General features: G+C 41.0%; 1 protein-coding gene across 2 annotated transcripts in view; it reads left to right on the top strand.

The window, feature by feature from the left end:
* The window catches only part of CNTNAP5 (contactin associated protein family member 5), a gene marked incomplete at its 3' end in the record, with an annotated part of 850,995 nt that overhangs the window by 587,145 nt on the left and 244,003 nt on the right, over positions 1-19,847 (top strand). For both annotated transcript variants that reach the window (XM_084247346.1, XM_084247345.1), the window contains exon 13: positions 7,998-8,198. In XM_084247346.1, the coding sequence (XP_084103472.1) occupies positions 7,998-8,198 (201 nt within the window). The remainder of the gene's footprint in view (positions 1-7,997; positions 8,199-19,847) is intronic.

Here is a 19,847-nt window from a genome sequence, read left to right as displayed (position 1 = left end):
GAAAGTACATAAAGAGGAAAGACTTGAGCAAAGTAGGAAAATAAATCACAGTCAAGTGTGCTGTCTGGAAAGTCATAACGCATGGCCCAGGCAAGGCGGTAGAAGGGTGATAATGGCAGGGAGCTGGCCCTGCACTCCGATATCCCCCACACTTCAGTGTCTGCATTGAACCTGATGTGAGGTGGCCATTACAGGGGTCCTACCATGACAGTGCTGTCCCCTAAACAACAGCAGCCCAGACACTGGAAGCAGCCCAGCCTGCAGTGGTTGTAGCAAGACCTGAGTGGAATCTTGCACAGGCAGCCAGATTGATCCACAGGGGAGGAAAAACAACTCCTGTGGGAAATCTGAAACCTTTTAAAGGAATTGTCTCCTTTCCCTTTAAAGGTTGAGGAGCGGTGACATTGCTCTTGCAGCAAGGTTCTCCCAACTGTTTCTAATAATGAAACGATCTCTTCTGATCCTCCCTGAACCTGCATCAGGATGCCTTGTAGTTGATCAACTTTAATTTTGAATCATGGCTCAGCTCCTCCTTGTGCTTTTTATTGAGTTCCCACAACACTGCACAGTGGATTCTACTCGGTTCTCATTGGGAGTCTGAGGCTGAGGGAGGTTACTGGTTTCTTCTATGTTCAGGAATCTAGTCAATGGCAGCGCTGGCAGTGTCTGCTGGCCTCACTGCCCCAAAGCTTTGCTTTCCTCTACCACCTCTGCCTCCATTGACCACACAAGCCCTTTCCAAGCTGATATTTACTGTCTGTGATTTAAGTGGGGAGATAAGGTACAAAAATATGAAAAATTAAATAACCATCAATGCAAGACTGACAAGAGCTATCACTTGGTTGTACATGTGTAGATGGCAAATGAGTGGTAGAGACAGTGCTTTGAGTATTATTTAAACTGTCTTTACCCTTGGCACAGAAAATTCACTTTGTCAACACAGATAACTATACCAGAAGTGACCCCAGGGACCTTAATATAGACTTTCTTTATTACAATGGGAGTATAAGTGAATTGGCACACTTTTCAAAGGACTATAAGCAGCTCCCCACAGTGATTTAAGTTCAATTAAGCTGGGTATTGACAATCTGTAGACTTCTCTTCCTTCCAAGCATTGTGATAGAAAAATTGCAGTTTTTTCTGGCTCTGCAAAGAGACAGAGATGTGTGTAGAATGAGGTCTTATTAATCAGAGTTATTTCTTGTCTCTCTTCTTATTCACTTTCCTTTTGTTTGTTCTTTCTTCTGAATCGTGATCTCCATGGTAACAGATGGAACCACTTACAGTATCTGTAATTACTAGTATTAATAATAGCAATCACCGCAATAATCATCCCAGATAGGATGAATGAAAAAAAGAAAGAAAATTAAATTTGTGGTTCTGTATGTAAACAGTTTAGAGCTCTGAAATAGAGAGGAAACTGACAGATCACCTGATACCCAGGATGACTGACAGGTCTAGGGGACTTTCCTGGGGTGATGACTGAGGAAGGTCTTTCCACGGGGTAAATGATACGGAATAACCCACTGTGATTACAGCTCTTTTTTCTCTTTTCTATTAGAGTAGTATGTGTGGTTATTGACCTTATAGCTTGAAACAGCTTTTAATTTTGGACCATTATATAACATATGCATATAATTGCTACTTTTTTTTAAAAAAAGATTTATTTATTTCTGCATAGAAAAACTGGGGTGGGCCAGGGGTGTGGGGGTTGAGAGTATTCACCGAGACAGAGTGGGGAGCAGAAAAGGCAGATCTACTGAGATAAACTGCTGAGGGAGCAGTGAGCAACACAGGAGAGGTCTTCTGTGCCATGTGGGTTAGCTCCCTGGCAATGGTGATAACGCTGAGACTTAACACCTAGGCTGCCAGGGAGGCCCCAGAATCGCTGCTTTAGAAAAGCCCCAACAAAGAACCTGGCAGAATATTAACAAAACTGATCCCATTGCTTGATTGAGAGTTCTTGAAGTCCTTCCAGGTGCTCAGTGCCTGGGCTCTGAGGGCTGAGGTTGCAGACTCCATTGATCTCTTCATTCTCATGGAAACTGCACAATCTGCCAGAAATTCTTCTCTAAACAACCCCCAATCCTGCCCCCAATAGATATCTGCCAGCTCCACTTAATCCTGAACTTAGCATTGCTTACAACAATGAGGGATATTTGTTGGTCTTGTATACACACTTCTTCCCTCAAACCAAGGTAAGCTTTCAGGAGCTTGGCAATGTCTTGTCCTCCTGTGTATGTTCTCGGAGCACCAGCCTGGTACTCTGTTCACATACTTGGAGAATGAGTGACACATTTCTCTTCCTGGGAGATTTTATATCTTTATGGGGAGAGAAGCTTGATGAGTCACAGTCAAATTCCAGAAACGCTTTACTGTTCTACATAATAACACATAGTTGTATCTTTGAAATGATGCTTTGGATCATCACCTACTATTTAATGGGACCTGGCCTGTAAGTCCTTTATGGGTAAAGTTGTGGCTCTGGGTCATGAGAGGATTCACACTCAGAGCTGTGTATTGGACTGAACACTGTTTTTAAAGAGCAAGCGCCTATTTATTTATTTATTTATATTGAGATTGACATGGAATATATTGTAAATTTAAGTTGCATAATGTGTCAATTTGATACATTTATCCAATATATTTGAGTATTAATGCAGTGTTCACTATCATAAAAAATAGCTCTTTTTTTGTAGTGAGGATAACTCATTTAATTAATTTCTCAACAACTTTGAAGTTTATCATGCAGTATTGTTGACTACAATCATCATACTGGACAACAGCTGTAGAACTTATTTATCTACTAGTTGCAAGTTGGCACCCTTAAGTAACTTTAATTCATTTCCCAAAGAAGTAGTAATTAAAACAGTATGATACTAGTACAAAACACACATATTGACTAATGGAACAGAATAGGAATATACAGAAATAATCCCCAGCATACACCATCAACTAATACTTGACTAGGGAGTCAAAAGCAACCATTGGGCATCCTCTGTCCTCCTCTTATCACAAAAGTTAATTCAAAATAATTAAAGATTTACATATAGTACCTGATGTGCCATAAAACTCAGAAGAAAAAATAAGGAAGAAGCTCCTTAAAACTGATTTTTTTTTTGGCTATAATACTGAAAGCACAAGCAATAAAAGCAAAAATAAGAAGCAAGACATCAAAATAGAAAACCTTTGCACAGCAAAGAAACAAGAAACAAAATGAAAAGATTGCAAAAAGAATGAGAAAATTTAATCACAAGCCATATACACAAGCAATATACAAAATTATATTGTATATTTATATACTTCTGAATACTTATTTATATAAGTATATGGTATACTATATGTCTTTAGGTTAAAATGCTTAGTGAATTGAATAGATTCTTGCCAATTAAATACATTTCAAAATGCAGTCCTCTCTTAAGTGGATAATTTGTTTTGGATAACTAAATACTTGTATTCTGAGCAAGTTAGAGAGATGAGTGTGTGTGTGTGTGTGTGTGTGTTTCTCTTGGTGGACTGAAGGTTTGTCTTCAATATAAGAAATACAAGGAATGAACTGGGTAGGAAAATGTGTTATCAGGGCAACTTTATTCCAGGTTTCTGAGTCCCTGAGGACTAAACAACAAATTCTGTTGAAGAAATTTTAGGAAATACAAGAGACACAAATAAATATAATGCCACATGAGAGTATTCCAGAGTAAAAGCTAATTGAGAAAGATGGTAATCATTTAGTGTATATAGCAATGGCTGTATAACAAGAGATTGCATTTCATGCAGCTCGTTTTCCAGATGGGCTCCTCACCCCTAACTCTCTAAAGAATGAAAATCCAGTTGTCATTTTAATGTTATAGTAGACTTCCAGCATAGATTCTTATCTCTTTTGCATGCCAAATGATCTGTCTGTGTCCATTAAAACATGATAGCAAATCTTTATATTAGTATCATGGATGAAAAGAGTATTATTAACATTGTCATTTTCCAATGAGAAACCTTGAGAGATGTTATATAGAACTTGCCTAAATATTCCCAAGGAACATATAGTGGAATAGTTTCTAAGGGAATAGTCTCATTTCTAAGATCAGATTCTTAGTACTTTGAAGTTCTAGTTGTGTCTCTAGAGACTAGAACACCTGTCCTGTGTGGAGGCAGGTCAGAGTGTGGAGGTTGGATCCTGGAGGACTTTATGATGCTCTTGTAACCGTAGCATTTTGATTATTTTTCCTGGACCATCTTGAGTTACAGGGAAACCTCTGTAGTTTTCTTTGAATGGGAATTCAAGTTCATAGAACCACAAAAACGGATCCTTTCCTGTTCCTGGTCATTGAAACTGGCGTGTTTTCCCCATGGACTTTTAGGGAAGGCCAGGCTCAGCTGTCTCCCCTCCAGGTATGCTGTGGCCTAACCTTATGCTTTGGGAGAGAACCCTCAGCTTTTATCAGCACTGCCAGAGGCCAGTCACGCTTCTCCTCCTTGATGCTTTTGTTAATACTATTAGCACCTGATATTTGTGATCTTGAGACACAGATGATCTATCCCTCTATATAATAGGTGTGCATAGATTCCTTGAAATTGTTAGTAATTAATTTAGTAATGGACCCTTCGCACAAATCCCTCAATTCTTATGTAATAAGCATCCTGTATAGTTTGGGTCTGTGCTAATTTTTAAATGTTATTGATGAGTAAACTGAGCTTTTGAGAAGTAATAATTTGATTCAGGTTACCTAACCGGTAAGTGCTGAGCTGACATAGAAAACCATATCCGTGTGTCCCACTGATCTCCACTGCCCATTTGGTGAATTGATCTTCTTGAACATTTCACTTAATGGGTCCAGTTTTTGATAAATCATATTTGGGCTCATGAATGGATCTCTCCTCATCCACCTAAATGTTTGTTCAAAATTAATCTTACATATTTGAAAACTGAACTGTTGAGAGCTGACCTTCACCTAGACTACAGGCATAGACTCCCTATTTGCAACTGCTCATGCATTCCCAGGAGTGCCAACTGCCGAGCTGACTCTTACGAGTGGTCTTTTTTTTTTTTTAAAGATTTATTTATTTTTACACAAGAACCGAGGTACAGGCCAGATGCGCGGGAGGGTGAGAGGATTCACTGGAGACAGAGCGGGGAACAGAACAGGAAGACTGATGAAATACACTGCTGAGGGGAGCAGCGGGCGAGACAGGAGAGGTCTGCCACACCATGTGGGATTCTCGCCGGCCAGCCGGGAATGAACTCGCACTGCAGAGGCTGCGGACAGCTTTACAGTGCGGCGCTCAACTGCCTGCACCACCAGGGAGACCCTCAAGAGTGGTCTTGACCACTGGTCTTTAGTGTTTTGTCAGGATTCAGGGCTTCATCCGTACGCTTACTCATAAAGTTGAGCGAAAAAATTTTAAAGTGAGAAAAAATAATATCCTATTACCTCCTTGTTTTCAGTCTTCATGCTACCAGCTCCCAGAAGAAAAATAATTGGAGGATGAAGGGCATCTTTGTAATGAAAGCCAGCTAAGTGGCTTGAGGGGAGGAGTAATCACTTCCCCTCCTGTGTCTCATACAGTGTTTCTGCGATGGCTTGTGAAGACTGTTAAGTGAATTGTGGAGAGCACTCTGGAGCTCTTAATTGTTCCTTCGTATCTTCTGCATATTGCAAGTATCAAAAAGTGCCAATAATGGAATTACTAAAACTTCAATTCACCCTCTGGGTGCTAAAGGTGCGACTGGCAATGTTAGTGACTTTACAATGAAATATTGTCTCTTAGACACTTCTTTTTCCACCTGGAGCATGATTAAGCAAATCACTTCACGAATGAATGAACAATTCATTCACTAGATATATGTATATGGCAATCTGTGTACACTGAGAGGGGAATACAATTTCATATAACTAATGGTGCTATATGACTCATTCAATAGACAGACTGGATCCACTGAGACGGGAATCAAGTTTACTTTCTGTGCCTGAAACTTCATATTTTTACATACTACATACAGGTATTGATGTCTTCAATGGGCAGAATGTTATAAGCACTCGAGATAATGTAGGTAAAATATCCCAGTATGAAGAAGTGCAGCAGTGTCTATTATAATAGATTAGACTGACTCTTGCTTTCATCTTCCAAGCACCAAGGGCATATCAGTCTTTATTTCTCCATCTGCAATATTGGATTATTGAACAATTAGTTTTCTTTTGTTATTTGATCAGCATTTGCTTTATTGGCACTAACAGTTTTGGAGTTTGGCGTCAATTAATTTTGTAACATTATGATTTTTACCAATATGAATCATGTCCTATTTTTGCTTTGAAAGTCAAAATCCAATAACCTTTATTCTAATTTGATTTTTAGACTTCATGGAAAATGTAATTCTGCCTCAATTCAACATTTGAGACATGCATTTTAGGAAACAATCTTAAGATGAATCAGAATGTTTGAACATAGTTTAATTTTATGCTACAACTTTTTTAGAGTTAGAAAATACAGACAATTGGAACCAAAATCTTTTTCTCTTCCTATTCCTTTTAATATATTGAAACTGAAGTGCAGGGCAATGAAGTTACTTATCTCAAGTCACATGCAGAGTTAGTTGTAGAGAAAGTATTAAAACTGAAGCTCCTGATGATTTCTTCTCTTTTCAGCTAAATCATGCTGATAGTCATTGGTAGTACTAGTTAATAATGTTACTTTCTGTAGATGTGCACATCCTTATTGTCCAATAGATATCCATGGTTTACTTTACTTCCAAGACTTTGGTTTCCTCATTTGTAAAACTTAGAAGGCAAAAGAGGAAAGAAACCATATGATTTTTATTCTGTATACTTTTTTAGCTCTGCGCATCTCTGAGGAGTAATGGATTTATTATGTGGGCAAGAATTTCAAATGGCAAAAACCTTTCAGGTCTTCCTATTTTCTCTTTTGCTTTATTTGTGAGCATGTTCAGAATTAAATTGTATGCCCAATTACAGTAAATGTTTTAGCCTAGGTTATTATTACAGAAGTCTGCTTCATTCTAGATTGTACCTGGCAACCTCATAGCTTGGGTTGCTATTCCATATTAACAGCACTACCACAGAATTGCTTTTTTTTTTTTTTCATTTTTGTCTTTGTTTTGGTTTCACTTATGATAAAACTAAGTCCCAGAAAAGTGATTTGTCCAAATTTGTCATAGACAGAAATAGGTTTCATATACATGTCTCGCTCAAGTGCTCAAATGCCTCTTTCTCTTTCCCTGCATTGTTATTAACTGTAGTTGGTAAAACATGTTCTCCACACCAACTTAAAGGTCTTCATTTCTGTGTGGTTTTGTAATTGTAAGTATCCTCAGATGCTTTTGACAAATAGATGCCACTTGGAGAATAAATAAGAAACAATACAATTAGGTGCCTTGCATGTGCAGTGTGGGTCACACAGCTCAGGCTTATTGAAGATGTCTGCTCTGGACTTCCCTTCTGTGCACAGTCTTGTCACCATGTTACTCATGGTCCCCTGAGGCAAGTTCTATCAGTCTTCTCTCCCGAGGAAGGGCTGGTCAGTAGTTCAAAGTGTGAACTTTGGAGTCAGACATTTTGGCTTCAGATTCTTGCTTAATCACTTACTGTTAATTCTCCTCACTCATTTCTACCTTATTTCTGACACAGCAGTGTGCCATGGGAGTATGACATCCTACAAATTTAGGTAATGCCAATTTTAAATGTGATGATGGGTGTTGGACGTTTTGCGTAGTCTCTGGAATGAGGGTGTCACACATTTAACTCATAGGATTGGTAACCTCAAACTATTGCCTGGGTGGAGCTCCATGAAGAACAACAATTATCTGGTTTAGTTCTTTGCCTGAGAAGCCACTCTGGTGTCCATCAATTACAGAATAGCCAGCCACCCTTCACAGCGCCTACGTGATACTCTTTTCTAATTGCGCCAGCTTGATTGAGAAGTTTAAACGTGATCCTCTTTTATGCACCCTTCTAATATCTCCTTCCTCGCGTTTATTGTCTGGACAGAGGACAAGATCTGGACATCCATTCAGCACAACAACACAGAGCTGACCCGTGTGCGGGGCGCCAACTCTGAGAAGCCCTACACCATGGCCTTGGACTACCGCGGCACCACGGAGCAGGTGGAAGCTGTGATCGACCGCTCGGAGCACTGCGAGCAGGAGGTGGTCTACCACTGCCGGAGGTCCCGCCTGCTCAACACACCAGGTAGGACCCAGCCCCACCCTGGCCACTCTGCCCGGACACCTGCCTGGAAACTGAGAGAGGTCCCCAGACACAGAGTGGTGAGGAGACGAGTGTTCTCCAGTAAGGGGGGGGAGAGAGGAGTGGTCTGCAGCTATAGTTTATCAATGTGTGGTGGAGAGAAACGTGGTCAGGCGAGCACTCATGGTCTGGTAGAACTGGGTCTGATGCTCACGGAGTGACCCAGGCTGAGCTCTGTAGCCTTTCCCGATGTTCTCCTCATCCTCAAAAAATGGAATGAGGACCACTCGCTCTTGCAAGAGTTGTGAGAATGAAAAGTTTCTTGAGAATGATGTCAGTTGAAGAGAGCCTTGGAGCTAGACCTAGAAATTGTTGAGGTGGGGTGTGGTGTTTCTGGCAGAAGGAATAGCATGCCAGAAATCACCAAAGATCTGGCACATTCTGCAAAGAGCACTGGGTTATGTCGGGGGCAGAAGAGGCTGAGGGAGCAACATTCAGTGAGGAGGCCAGCAGTGTGGTCAGGGACACCCCTTGTGTTACCCCAAGAGTGGCGAACTCAATGGAAATGTTTCTGTTTTAAAAAATAGTTTGCTTTTAGGAAAAAAAAAATAGGTTAACCTAATTTATTTTTCCTTAGTGGTTATTTTTAGAATGAATGGTTGCTTAGGTTATTACCATGCTTGCAAAAGTCTTACAGGACTGCTTGCTAAAACCGCAGAGGACTTTTTATAAAATGTTGGAAAGGCTTTATTAAAGTGTACATAGGTTGGGGAGAGAGCCATTTTTGTGAATTTGTTTCATAGCCGAAAAAATTATTGAGATTCACTGGGGTGTGTACTAGCCAAGAAAGGATGTCAGGATCTTTAGCCACAAGAAACTTCCAATCCACTGCTTGGAAGTCAGGATTTCTGCAAGCCTTGAGAAAATTAGACAATGAAACATCAACAAAAGAAGATAGGAGCCTAACTAAATGTAACACACCGCCTCACCTATCTGGAATCTTTAGGGAAAGCGTTGTTCCATAGAAGTGAATTTTCCAGATAACTGTCACTTATCTCTTTAAGCACCAAAAATCCTTTCAAAGAATTTTTACCTGTTTGAAATGAAAATCTTTCTCAAATGGATTACATGCTTCCTTGCTTTCTTAAACAGAGAATTCGGAACATAAAGTGTAACCTTTTCTTGATGACTCAGGATATTCATTGTGAAAATCAATTATTGTACCCTCCTCAGAGTCAGCCAAGCTTGCAGGGCCGATTAGATCTGAGGTTCCACTTGGTGTTCCTTTTCCCTGAGTCTTCGGATGACTCTGGCTTGAGAGGTTTATGTTTGTATTTATTCCTCCTTCTCACCCTCCTCGCTATCAAGTCTGCACGTGTCACTCACAGCTCACGCCCAAGTACCTGCCTTTAGAAACCAGCGGGCCCTCTGTGTTGTATTGATTCTCATTTTCTCAGGGTTGGGTTTGGTAGAATTTTAGGAAAAAAATGGGATTATGCCCAGGTGGACTGTGGAATTGTCTTTAGCATGTGCCTGCTGTGTTACCAGTGTGACTACGTGATTACCTTTGAAATCGAGTGCCTTTTTTCTACCTCAACTGTCGTGAATTCTTGGAGTATATTGGAGTGGGAAGGGCATGCTTTGGGAACAGAACATGTTGAAAGTGAACATGAGGCACTTTGCCTCTTTGTCGTGAATGTGAGCTTGTGCAGGTTGCTAAATTCCCACAGTTTTAACTTCACCCTCTGAAAAATTGACATGAAAATTCTGAACAAGAAGACTGGTGTGAGGAGTAAAGGAGAAAAGTTGTCTGAGTTCTTTGTACCATTCCTGTTAGTCATTTGGAATTCAGCAACGCGAGTATCTTTCATTTTTTGCCTTGATGGCAGCTTCCCTCCTAGCAGCAAAGGCCCAGAATTTGTGCTGAAGTGGGAAACAAGCTCAGTGGGGCATATTACTTCCATTTTAACAGTTTTTATAGGGAAATTATAATAATTATAGCTCATACATGCAGTCTTACTATGCAGAGAAGACCAAGGTGTGCTCTTCCAGGCATTTTCTATGTGTGTATTCGTGAAATCACACTATCTGTATGTTAGGGCGTGTATGTGCTCATTACTCCTATTCCTCTTTGAGCCCAATGAGATTGATGAAGAAGGACAGTGGCATGTAAATACAGTATCTACTTTCTTTCAGCGTTTTGGTGAGCTGGCTTGGAGAAAGTAACATGAACCAAAGGTCAAGGAGTGCCAATCTTTGAGTTCTACCTGTGGCATTACTTGAAGATGAGGTGGGAGTTGCAGCCAGAGCCCCGCAGAGAGGTGAACTCAGCCCCATGCCCCTCAGTACAGAGCAGAGCCCTCTAGACCAGCCTCAGGTGTGCTAATGTCATGGAAGTCTGGGTAGAGACAATGAAACACACCTTGATGGTCACGTGACTCTGAAAGCCCATGCGCTGTGTTAGTGCAGGCTGCTGTGACAGAATGCCACAGACTGGCTGGGTTATAAAGCACTGAGATTTATTTCTTATTGTTCTGGAGTCTGGAAGTCCTTGATCACGATGCCAGCATGGTCGGGTCCTGACAGGACCCCTCTTCCATGTCACAAGGATCTTGCTTCCTGTCATAGCCTCACATGGTGGAAGGAGAAAGATAGAGCTTTCAGGGGTTCCTTTAATAAGAATACTAACCCCACTTCTGAAGATGCTGACCTCATAATATCATACATTCACTTTGGGGTTCAACATAGGATACATTTGGTGTGACACACTCGGTTCACACATTTGGTACAAGCACATACATGCGGGGACTTTTCCTGATCTCCTTAATTATTGAATTCCCCCTTATCTATGGGAAGGTCAGGAATGAAGGATGGATGCCATCTTCTTACCTCCCTGCCAGTCTGGAAGAGCTAAGCAAGTTTCCTGTACCTGCTGAAGCTGGGGCCCCACTGTGATACATTTGATTACCTGTATTTGTCACACATACAATGTACAGATATCTTCCCATATCAGTATAGATGACTTTACACTGTAATATATTTTAACAAGACTCTTTCATGATGTGGATGTGCTGCAATGGATATGCAAAATTAACAAATGTCCTATTTTGGATACTTAGATGGTTCCTTCCCTTTTATTTTTTTTATCATTATACATGTACAAGATCATTGTACATATAACAAAACTGATTACAGACTTAGGATAAATCCCATGAGGTGCCATTGCCAAGGCAAAAAAATGTGTATTTTTAAGGCTTTTGCCATATTGATTTCTGTTATGTGTCAAGGTTACATCAATTTATATTCTCAACTGCATTGTGGGAGTAAAGGCCCCATTCTTAGCAAATATCATCTCATTTTAACTTTGGCAATCTAATAAATGTGGGGGCTGGGGGTGGTCAAAGAAATTAGGATATTGTTTGTTAATTTAAAAATAATGCGTAGACTGGTTCCCATAACCTATTGCAGGAAGGTGCTGGTAATCAGGGTTAGTAGACTCTATAAAATATTACAAATTGTGACTACTGTGGATTCACGCCAATAAGAAGTTAATGTGGATGATGCTTTTTTTGCTATAGATTCTCCTCTGTGCTGTACACAATATGTAATAAAGGAAAGAGATAAAAGAGGTGCTCAAATGGCCACCCATGACTAAGCATTTCTCATGTGTGAAGCTGGGGATGGGGTGGGGAGTGGGGTGTTATGCCAGCATATCTGTAATCCTAACAAAGATCTGTATAACCAGAGTTTTATCCCAGTCTAGTTTATTTCATAGGAAATAGCAGCTCAGAGAGAGGACGATGCTTTATTAATGTCACATAGCTGGGGAGTGGGGACAGATCCAGTCCACATACCCAGCTTCCCCTGAAGTCAAACAAGGATGCTGTTTCTGATACACCAGGCAAAGAACGAAAGTGTGAAAAGTTACAAGGAAATGAAGTAGTCAGGGAACCATGAATTTCTATGATTGTCCTTATTTTGTAAGAAAATGTTGGCGAAGAGAGAAGCAGCAGAGGCACCTCTGTAAGCTGTGTGCGGGGCATGGGGGTGGTGGCCGGAATCAGGGAAGCCCTAGGCAGCTTCAGTGGGTTTGCAGTGTCCTCACCTGAAGGCAAGAACTTCCGTGGATGACACACCCTTTCACAGGAGGCCCTGTGGAGCCCCACCATGGAGAAGTCCTCAGGGGAGAGCCTCATTCTGTCTGCTCTTTGCTTTGCATTACTTTCATTCAATCAGCAGCAGCTGAAGGAGATGGAGAGAGAAGCAGACAGGATAAGGTCGGGCCTGACTCACCACTGTGTCTTTTTCATTCAGTTAGTGACTGAACCATGACACTGTCATTTTCTGACAGTTTCCTCTGATATTCTTCCCCAGAGCTCAGTTGATGAGTGCCAGCCAATGGAATGTGTCATCTGTTTCTTTAACTGAAGGTTTATGCTAGAAACTCAGAAGAAAGGATCAGGATTCTGAGGAAGGGTATCTTTGCTATTCCCTGGCATCTTTGCTATTCCCTGGCATCTTTGCAGTGGTCTCCACTATGCTTGCTACTCCCTACCCTGAGCTGAAAGCAGGGCTCAAGACTCTGTGCTACAGAGCAGCTTCCCACACAGGACTGTCAGTGCTCAGCAGCACCTGGTCTCCAGCAGGAGGAAAGGCACATTTGTCCCAGGGTCAGGGGCTGCCCTGTTTGCACCCAGGCCTTTTCTATGTGTCAGCACCTCATGGTAACATGCCTGAGGCTGAGGACCTGAGCATAGCATGTAATGAGCTTATGAAACAAAATAAAACCCATCTCAGGAAACATTTACACAGAGGATGGAAAAAGAAATACTGTGCCCACACATTGGAAGATGCTTTAATCATATGGCCAGTTAGCTCTGTGAGCCACAAGAAGGAAGACTCAGAGGGGCATGGAAAGGTGATCTCCAGGGAAGCAGAGTCCCCCGGTCCCTGCTGGCAATGGGAATGGAAGCCCTGCCTCTGCCCGAGTTCTCTTCCCATAGTTTCCTTGAAACCTAGAATTACTTCATTGGATTTAATTGTTGGGGTGAATCTGTTGTGTGTATCTATGTGCAGTTCCCACTCTTTAGAAGGAACACCATCCCCAGTAAAGTGGGACTCTCTAAGGCAAGACTAAAAAGTCAATATTGATACATATGGAAGCTTTGGAAATTCTGGTTCCATTACTTTGAAATCTAATAGCTGTAGGACAGCCTGAGCTGTTCAAATTTAGTTTGGTTTTGAATGGAAACTATTTGCCAAGCGAAATCAGTCATGCAAACAAGTTTGCCATGAGGATCATTTAAACTCCTCAGGAAAACTCATGAATTGGGGCCTGACAACACTTCAGAGTCACTGTTTCCCTACCAGTAATGGCCTTAGGTCACCCTTGTGCATTCTTGCAGGCACCTGGGTGACTTCCACCTGGAATCAATTGTTTTAACTACTTAGGTTCTAGTGCATTTGAAATGATAAAATTCTACTCTTTTAAAGTATTATGAAATTCTGAATTTTCCTCTTAATAGTATTTCAACTTGTGTATACATAATATGATGATAATATAAACTACCTATCAATATATGCTAGAAGAAAACATACACATACTATTCATAAAGTATATATTACACATGTCATACAAGGTAAATAGTCTCATCATATACTCTTTGTATGTCCAAATGGATCTATACTCTTTGTATGTCCAAATGGATCTATAATACACTTGTGTATTTATTACATGTATTTGTGATTTCAATTTCTGCTATGTACAAAAAATAATGATCGGATTTAAAAATTATTATGCAATAGAAAAAAAACAGCCCTCCAAGATAATCTGAGTTTACTGAACTTAAAACTCTTTGTCCCCAATATTTGTACCAATCAAGATCAAGGAACAGATGATTACATTTTGTTTCCAACAGTAATTATTGAGTATATATTATGTACTGATATTATTCTCACCAGTGAGAATTAAAGACAGAATTCCAGTCCTCAGGATTGTAGTAGGAATGACAGAAAGCCAAACATGCACGTGTGGGGAAACACACTCACACACATGTGCACACACGGTTTGTGAAAATTATGCTACAGAAATATCAAGACAATGAGGTGCCTAAAAGTGACCAGGTGAGAGGCGTTCACTTTCAGATCAAGAGATAGGAAAGTCTCATGTGGCCTGGAGAGAGCACCCTAATAGTCTTGCATGAGGGGGGAGGTAGGACTGATGAATATCTGACAGAAGATTCTAGGCTAAGAAGCCAATGTGGCCAGTGAGATTAAGGAGGGAGCAAGGATAGCAGGAAAATGAATTTGGAGAGCTTCCAGAGGCTAGATTATCCAAGACCCGGGACTATGGATTTGATTTTAAGCATGCAGAGAAGTCACTGGAACATTTAATTAAGGGATTACACTTTCTTCTCCTATTGTCAAATCTAAAGTCTAATGTCATTTCGTTTAAGTCAGTCTAAAGCAGGTATGCATGACGTGCTAGGCACACATTTTAGGTCACTCCCTGTACCACGCCAGACATCATGCCTCGCACTTCTGTGTATTGTGGTTCAGCTCTGTCTGCAATATGCCTAGTGACCACTTTGGATGCCTCTTATTAAGGCAGTGCTTTTAGGTTCATGCTTCCCCAGTAAAAGTGAGTTGAGGATACTTAGGTCACTTCAACTACCATTATACTACTGCTCACTTGCCTCTGCCACACTCACACATCTTAGGGGTCTCTGTCAGAAAGCAGAAATCCTTGTACCTCCCAAATTCCTATGTCTCTCCTTCCTACATCCCTTCCTAATGGCCCCTTCTTCTTCCAGATGTGTGTACACATGTACACATGTACACATGTACACACACACACACACACACACACACCATGTTTCCTTTAATATACCAAGTTGCAAACATAGTACTAAAAATAAATTGCTCCAGGCACAACATAATCCAGCCACAAAACTATGCCATGATACCTGGAAGACGGTACCAGGTCAGTATTTGAAATCTCTCTATTAAGAGGCTACTTCTTGTATAGTGTGATTGCTGCTAATGATGGCGACTCTCTTCTCCTCTGTACCTCCCTCTGCCAGGCATTTCTAACACTACTTCATTTGATCATCTGAATGGTCTTATCAAGTGTGTATCATCGTTCTCATTTTCCTGATGGACAGGGAGACTCTTAGAAGTTAGGTCTTACTGGTACTAAGTGTTACAGACCAGTTTCAAATCACTGTCTCTCTTTTTAAACTTCACCTGCATTCCAAAGATAAGATACAGTAAAAGAACAAAGGTCTCACAGAGAGAGGGGAAATAATAAAAAAGGGATCCCGACACCCAAAGTAAAGGCTTGTCTTTGCTGGTTATCAACTGTCAGGCAGCACACCTCCATGAAACACAGAGGCTTAAAACAATGGTTATCTTCACTCTGCTCTTGAATCTGCAATTTGGGCCAAGTCCAGCAGGAATTACCCCACTTTGATCCCCTCTGCATCATCTGGGACTGGAGCTGGGCCATTTGAAGGCTCACCCACTGAGTTGGTGCTGGCTGTTGGCTGGGGTCCTCAGTGGAGTTAGTGGCTGGGACCTCATTTCGACATGTGGTTTTTCCATATGGCTGCTTGATTTTCTCGGAACGTGGTGGCTCTGTTTCAGGGACAGGTGGAAGCTGTGTTGCACTTTATTACCTAGCATTGGGAGCCCTGGAGTATTACTTCCATGCTCTCTAATTATTAGAAGACAGTGTCTCAGGCTGGCCCACATTCAAACGGAAGGGAATTTTATTCCGGCTTTTAATGGGATGACTGTACTGATATATTTGAAAACTACCTTATCTTCTTAAAAATTGTGCGTGGATAGGGAACTATCCTAAGGAAATGCAGCACTCACAGGGCGGACAGGACATAGACTCAGGTCTTTCCAACTCAGTTCAGGCTCTTCCACTCCAGCAGTCACTCATCAGTCAATTTTAACTCGGCCTAGAAATATGTCTGGCTCTCCAGTATCCCTCTTGGGGGACTTTTGTCATCCTTAAAGTAATACGACTAGAATGTGTTTTTTAAGAATTTGCTGCAGGTTTTAAAAAATACAAAGAACCTATCACATGAATCAAGTCAATACATTTTACTGTGTGTGAAAACCACCATTCCCAGTTTCCTAATAACTCACTCTTGGTGTTTCACTGGGGACATGTCAAATTAGAGGTGGTGGATTTTATGAAGAAGACATATACCTTAAGAGAGCTAGAGATATGGGTGTGTATCTGAGGAAAAATAAAAACTATCCCACATAAGTTCTTTGCACCTGGCTGCAAATGAATTTCTATTCAGACCATTCATTATTTAAATTATCCTGTGGATCACCGAGAATCAACACTTGGACCCTGTATAAGATAAAGTTTTTAGTTTTCTCATCAATGAATAAAACATTGTTCCCTTACTTTATCTCAAATAAGCTTGCAGGAAAAAGAATCCTATTTTCTAATTTTAGGGGGTTATAGAGTGGTTATAAAGAGCAGGAATTTGGGGATCATAAAACCTGGTGTTAGCCTTTCCTTTTTTGTTCTTATCAGTTGTGCCATCTTAACAAGTTCCATGGGCTTTCTGAGCCTCTTTCTTTATCTTAGTAGACATTGAAGATACCAGTATTATTCTAGCCAACATTTGATCACATTACCTAATGAACATGGGGAGCAATAATAGCTCTCCTCGCTAACCATGACAGGTCTGGTGAAAGATTCCAGTTTGGGGATTTTCCCTTTGTTGGTTTGTGAGCCCGCTTCCGTTTTAACTTCAGTTCACTTATTTATAAATGTGGTATTTACCTACTTAATAGCACTCCACCGAGGGTTGAAGTTCAGCATGTGCTTCTTCCCCACCTCTGCCAGCTATTGAAAAGCATTCATCATCTTTCTTTCTGATTTCAGTAAATGTCATCAACTGTCTCATTTCTTAAGGAAACAGCCTAGGACTCATTCCTTCCTTACCTTCTCCATTTACCAGCCAGTACTTAGCACTTAGCACTCACTCATCAGTCATCACTGACACCGACTCCTGCCTCTTGTCTTCAGTTCTGTTACTCCCACCTAAATTCCAAACACATCACCTCCAGACTGGGAAAGTGTGTCTGATTCCTGCTTCCTCTCCTATCCATTCGTACCCCACTTCCTCATAGTTGATATCTCACACACCAGTAAAATTAATGATCTTTCTAAAAATAAGATTAAACACCCTGACCCCAATCCCTTCCTGATGCCCTTGAAATAGAATCAGACTGCTTACTGTGACTACAATGTCTTGCCGGCCAAGCCACCATTCCAGCCCCTGTTCTTCCACTGCTCACCAAAATTGGCCCTGTTTCCTTTTTGTCTGTTCCTTGATGAGCTTGTCCCCTTCCCTGAGCCCGATGTACTAGCTGTTCTCTCTAATCAAAAGCTTTGTTCCTCTTCCCATGCTCAACTTTCAGCTACATGCATCTAACGTATCCACTCCATCACGCTGTCACTTCATCCAATTTTCCATTTGGTCGAGAGCTTATTACTACCTGAATTTTTCTTCCTGTATGTTTACTTATTTATTATCTACCTTTGTCAGTTGAATGTGAGCTCCATGAAAGAGGGGCCTTCTTTGTTTCATTCTATCTTCAAAATGCCCAGAATAGTCTTTGGCAATAAGCAAGCATTTAGTCAGCGATTGTTAGTTGGATAGAAGACCCCTTCTCAATGAACAGTCAGTATCACTAGTTCTCGCAGGATATCAACCAGTGTTTTTGTCTAAGTGCACTGCAGAGACTCTTGCAGGCAGAGCATGGGGAGCACTGGACTGGGAGGGGAGGTTGGTGCTCCCTCCCTGCCACCGTGACTGACTCTCTGTGACCTTAAACAAGTTACTTACATTTTATGGGCCCTGAGTTTCTCATCTTTACTCCTTGAGGATTTTATTTGATGTTCTCTAAGTGTCCTTTCTGCCCTGACACTTCAGGACTCTCTACTAACCAACACAAAATAAGTTAAAATACTTGTCACTGTTTATTACTTCTTGTCACAGAAAGGAACTAGAAAGGTTGGTAGAATGAACAAAGACCACCTCACCAGAAAAAAAAAATCTTTTCAGAAACTCTTAAGGCCATCAAGTATGATAATTTATTTATATAGTAGGTGATTTTTTTAACACCTTCCTCTGCCTGCTTTTCTCCTCCAAAAAGAACATACTTTCCATATGGCAACACTGATTGCACAGAAACTCCCCCAAAGTCATAACAAGTCAAGAATAACAATTTCTTACCTTAGAGTATTTATGCATCTATTACAGTAATTGCTTTATAAACATTTCCCGTGTGTTATGAGGTAGACATGGAAATCCAATTATACCAACTGCACAGAGGAGACCCATCAGTCTACACAGACTTTGTGCTGGATTGCTTTTCATCGGGAGTCAAGCTGAGGCTGAAGCTCATTCTTGCCCAAGTCCTCACTATGGCCACGTCAAAGGGACAGTAGAAGATTCCAGGAAGAGCCCAAGGTGTGGGCTGGGTCACAGCACTTTGTCTCTTAGCAATAGCCATTGACCTTAGATAAAGGACTCAATCTCTCTAAGCTTCATTTTAGCCATCTCTAAGAATGAGGATGACAGGGCCTTCCTGATGGCTAAGGGGTTAAAGTCTCAGAGCTATCAAGCTATAGGCATCCACTAGGGCCTGAGCCCCATCCCCGGCATGGTAGCTAACCCACATTGTGCAGCAGACCTCTCCTGTGTTGCCCACTAGATCTGCCTGTTCTGCTCCCCACTCTGTCTCTGGTGAATCCTCTCACCCCCTGCACCTCTGGCCTACACACCAGTTCTTGTATGCATAAATAAATAAAAATAAATTAAAAAAAAGAATGATCATGACAAAAATCACATTAATTGATTAATTGTACTCACACCATTGGAAGGATAAAAATAAGGGAAGCTTGCATTCTTTATAATTTGTAAGTTTATCTAATTTCTTTTGAAATGACAGAAGTGGCATTCTAAACAGTTTTCACTGTCCTTGAACTTTTGCTGGGTGGAGGGAGTGAAGGCATTCTTACTCCTTGCTTTACTCTGTGTGAGTGAGTGTGTGTGTGTGTATGTATTTAATGTCTGATAAGAAATAACAAGCAGTGTACTAGGTGTTACAGAGATTTTAAACCCATCATGATCTCAGTACAACATTTTAGGTTCTAAAGAAAAAGTAACTGAATTGCCCGGTTTTGCCACTTGTTTGCTGAGTTGCCATGAGCAGGTCACATGGCCAAAACACAACATCTCATCTGCAAAATAGTTAACATTTCAACCTCCCTTGCAGGCTTTTTCAGAGATTATGAAAGTGTATGAAAAGGGGGTGGCTATAGTGTCTACTACCATTTAAGGAGTCTGTCCCCTTGTAGGCAGAATAGTTAGATGTTAAGTATCCTGGGAAAAAGAAATTGCTTCCACATAAGTGAATCCAAGGATATGCTATGGGACGGCATAACTTTTTAGACACAGTCTAGATAGGAGTTGGTATGATGGGAAAAGCGTGGAGGGATGATAGTGTGATCTCCAGCCTCAGGGAATGGAGAAAGTTATAATTGGGAAGCAAGCAGTACATGCTGTTATAGCTTATTTCAAATGAGGAAGCAAAAAGGATGGGAAGAAAGGC

This window comes from Talpa europaea (assembly GCF_964194135.1).
Source record: "Talpa europaea genome assembly, chromosome: 1".
NCBI classification, from domain to species: Eukaryota; Metazoa; Chordata; class Mammalia; order Eulipotyphla; family Talpidae; genus Talpa; species Talpa europaea.
Note: the sequence above shows the minus strand (reverse complement) of the source record. Positions and strands in the feature narration are given on the sequence as shown.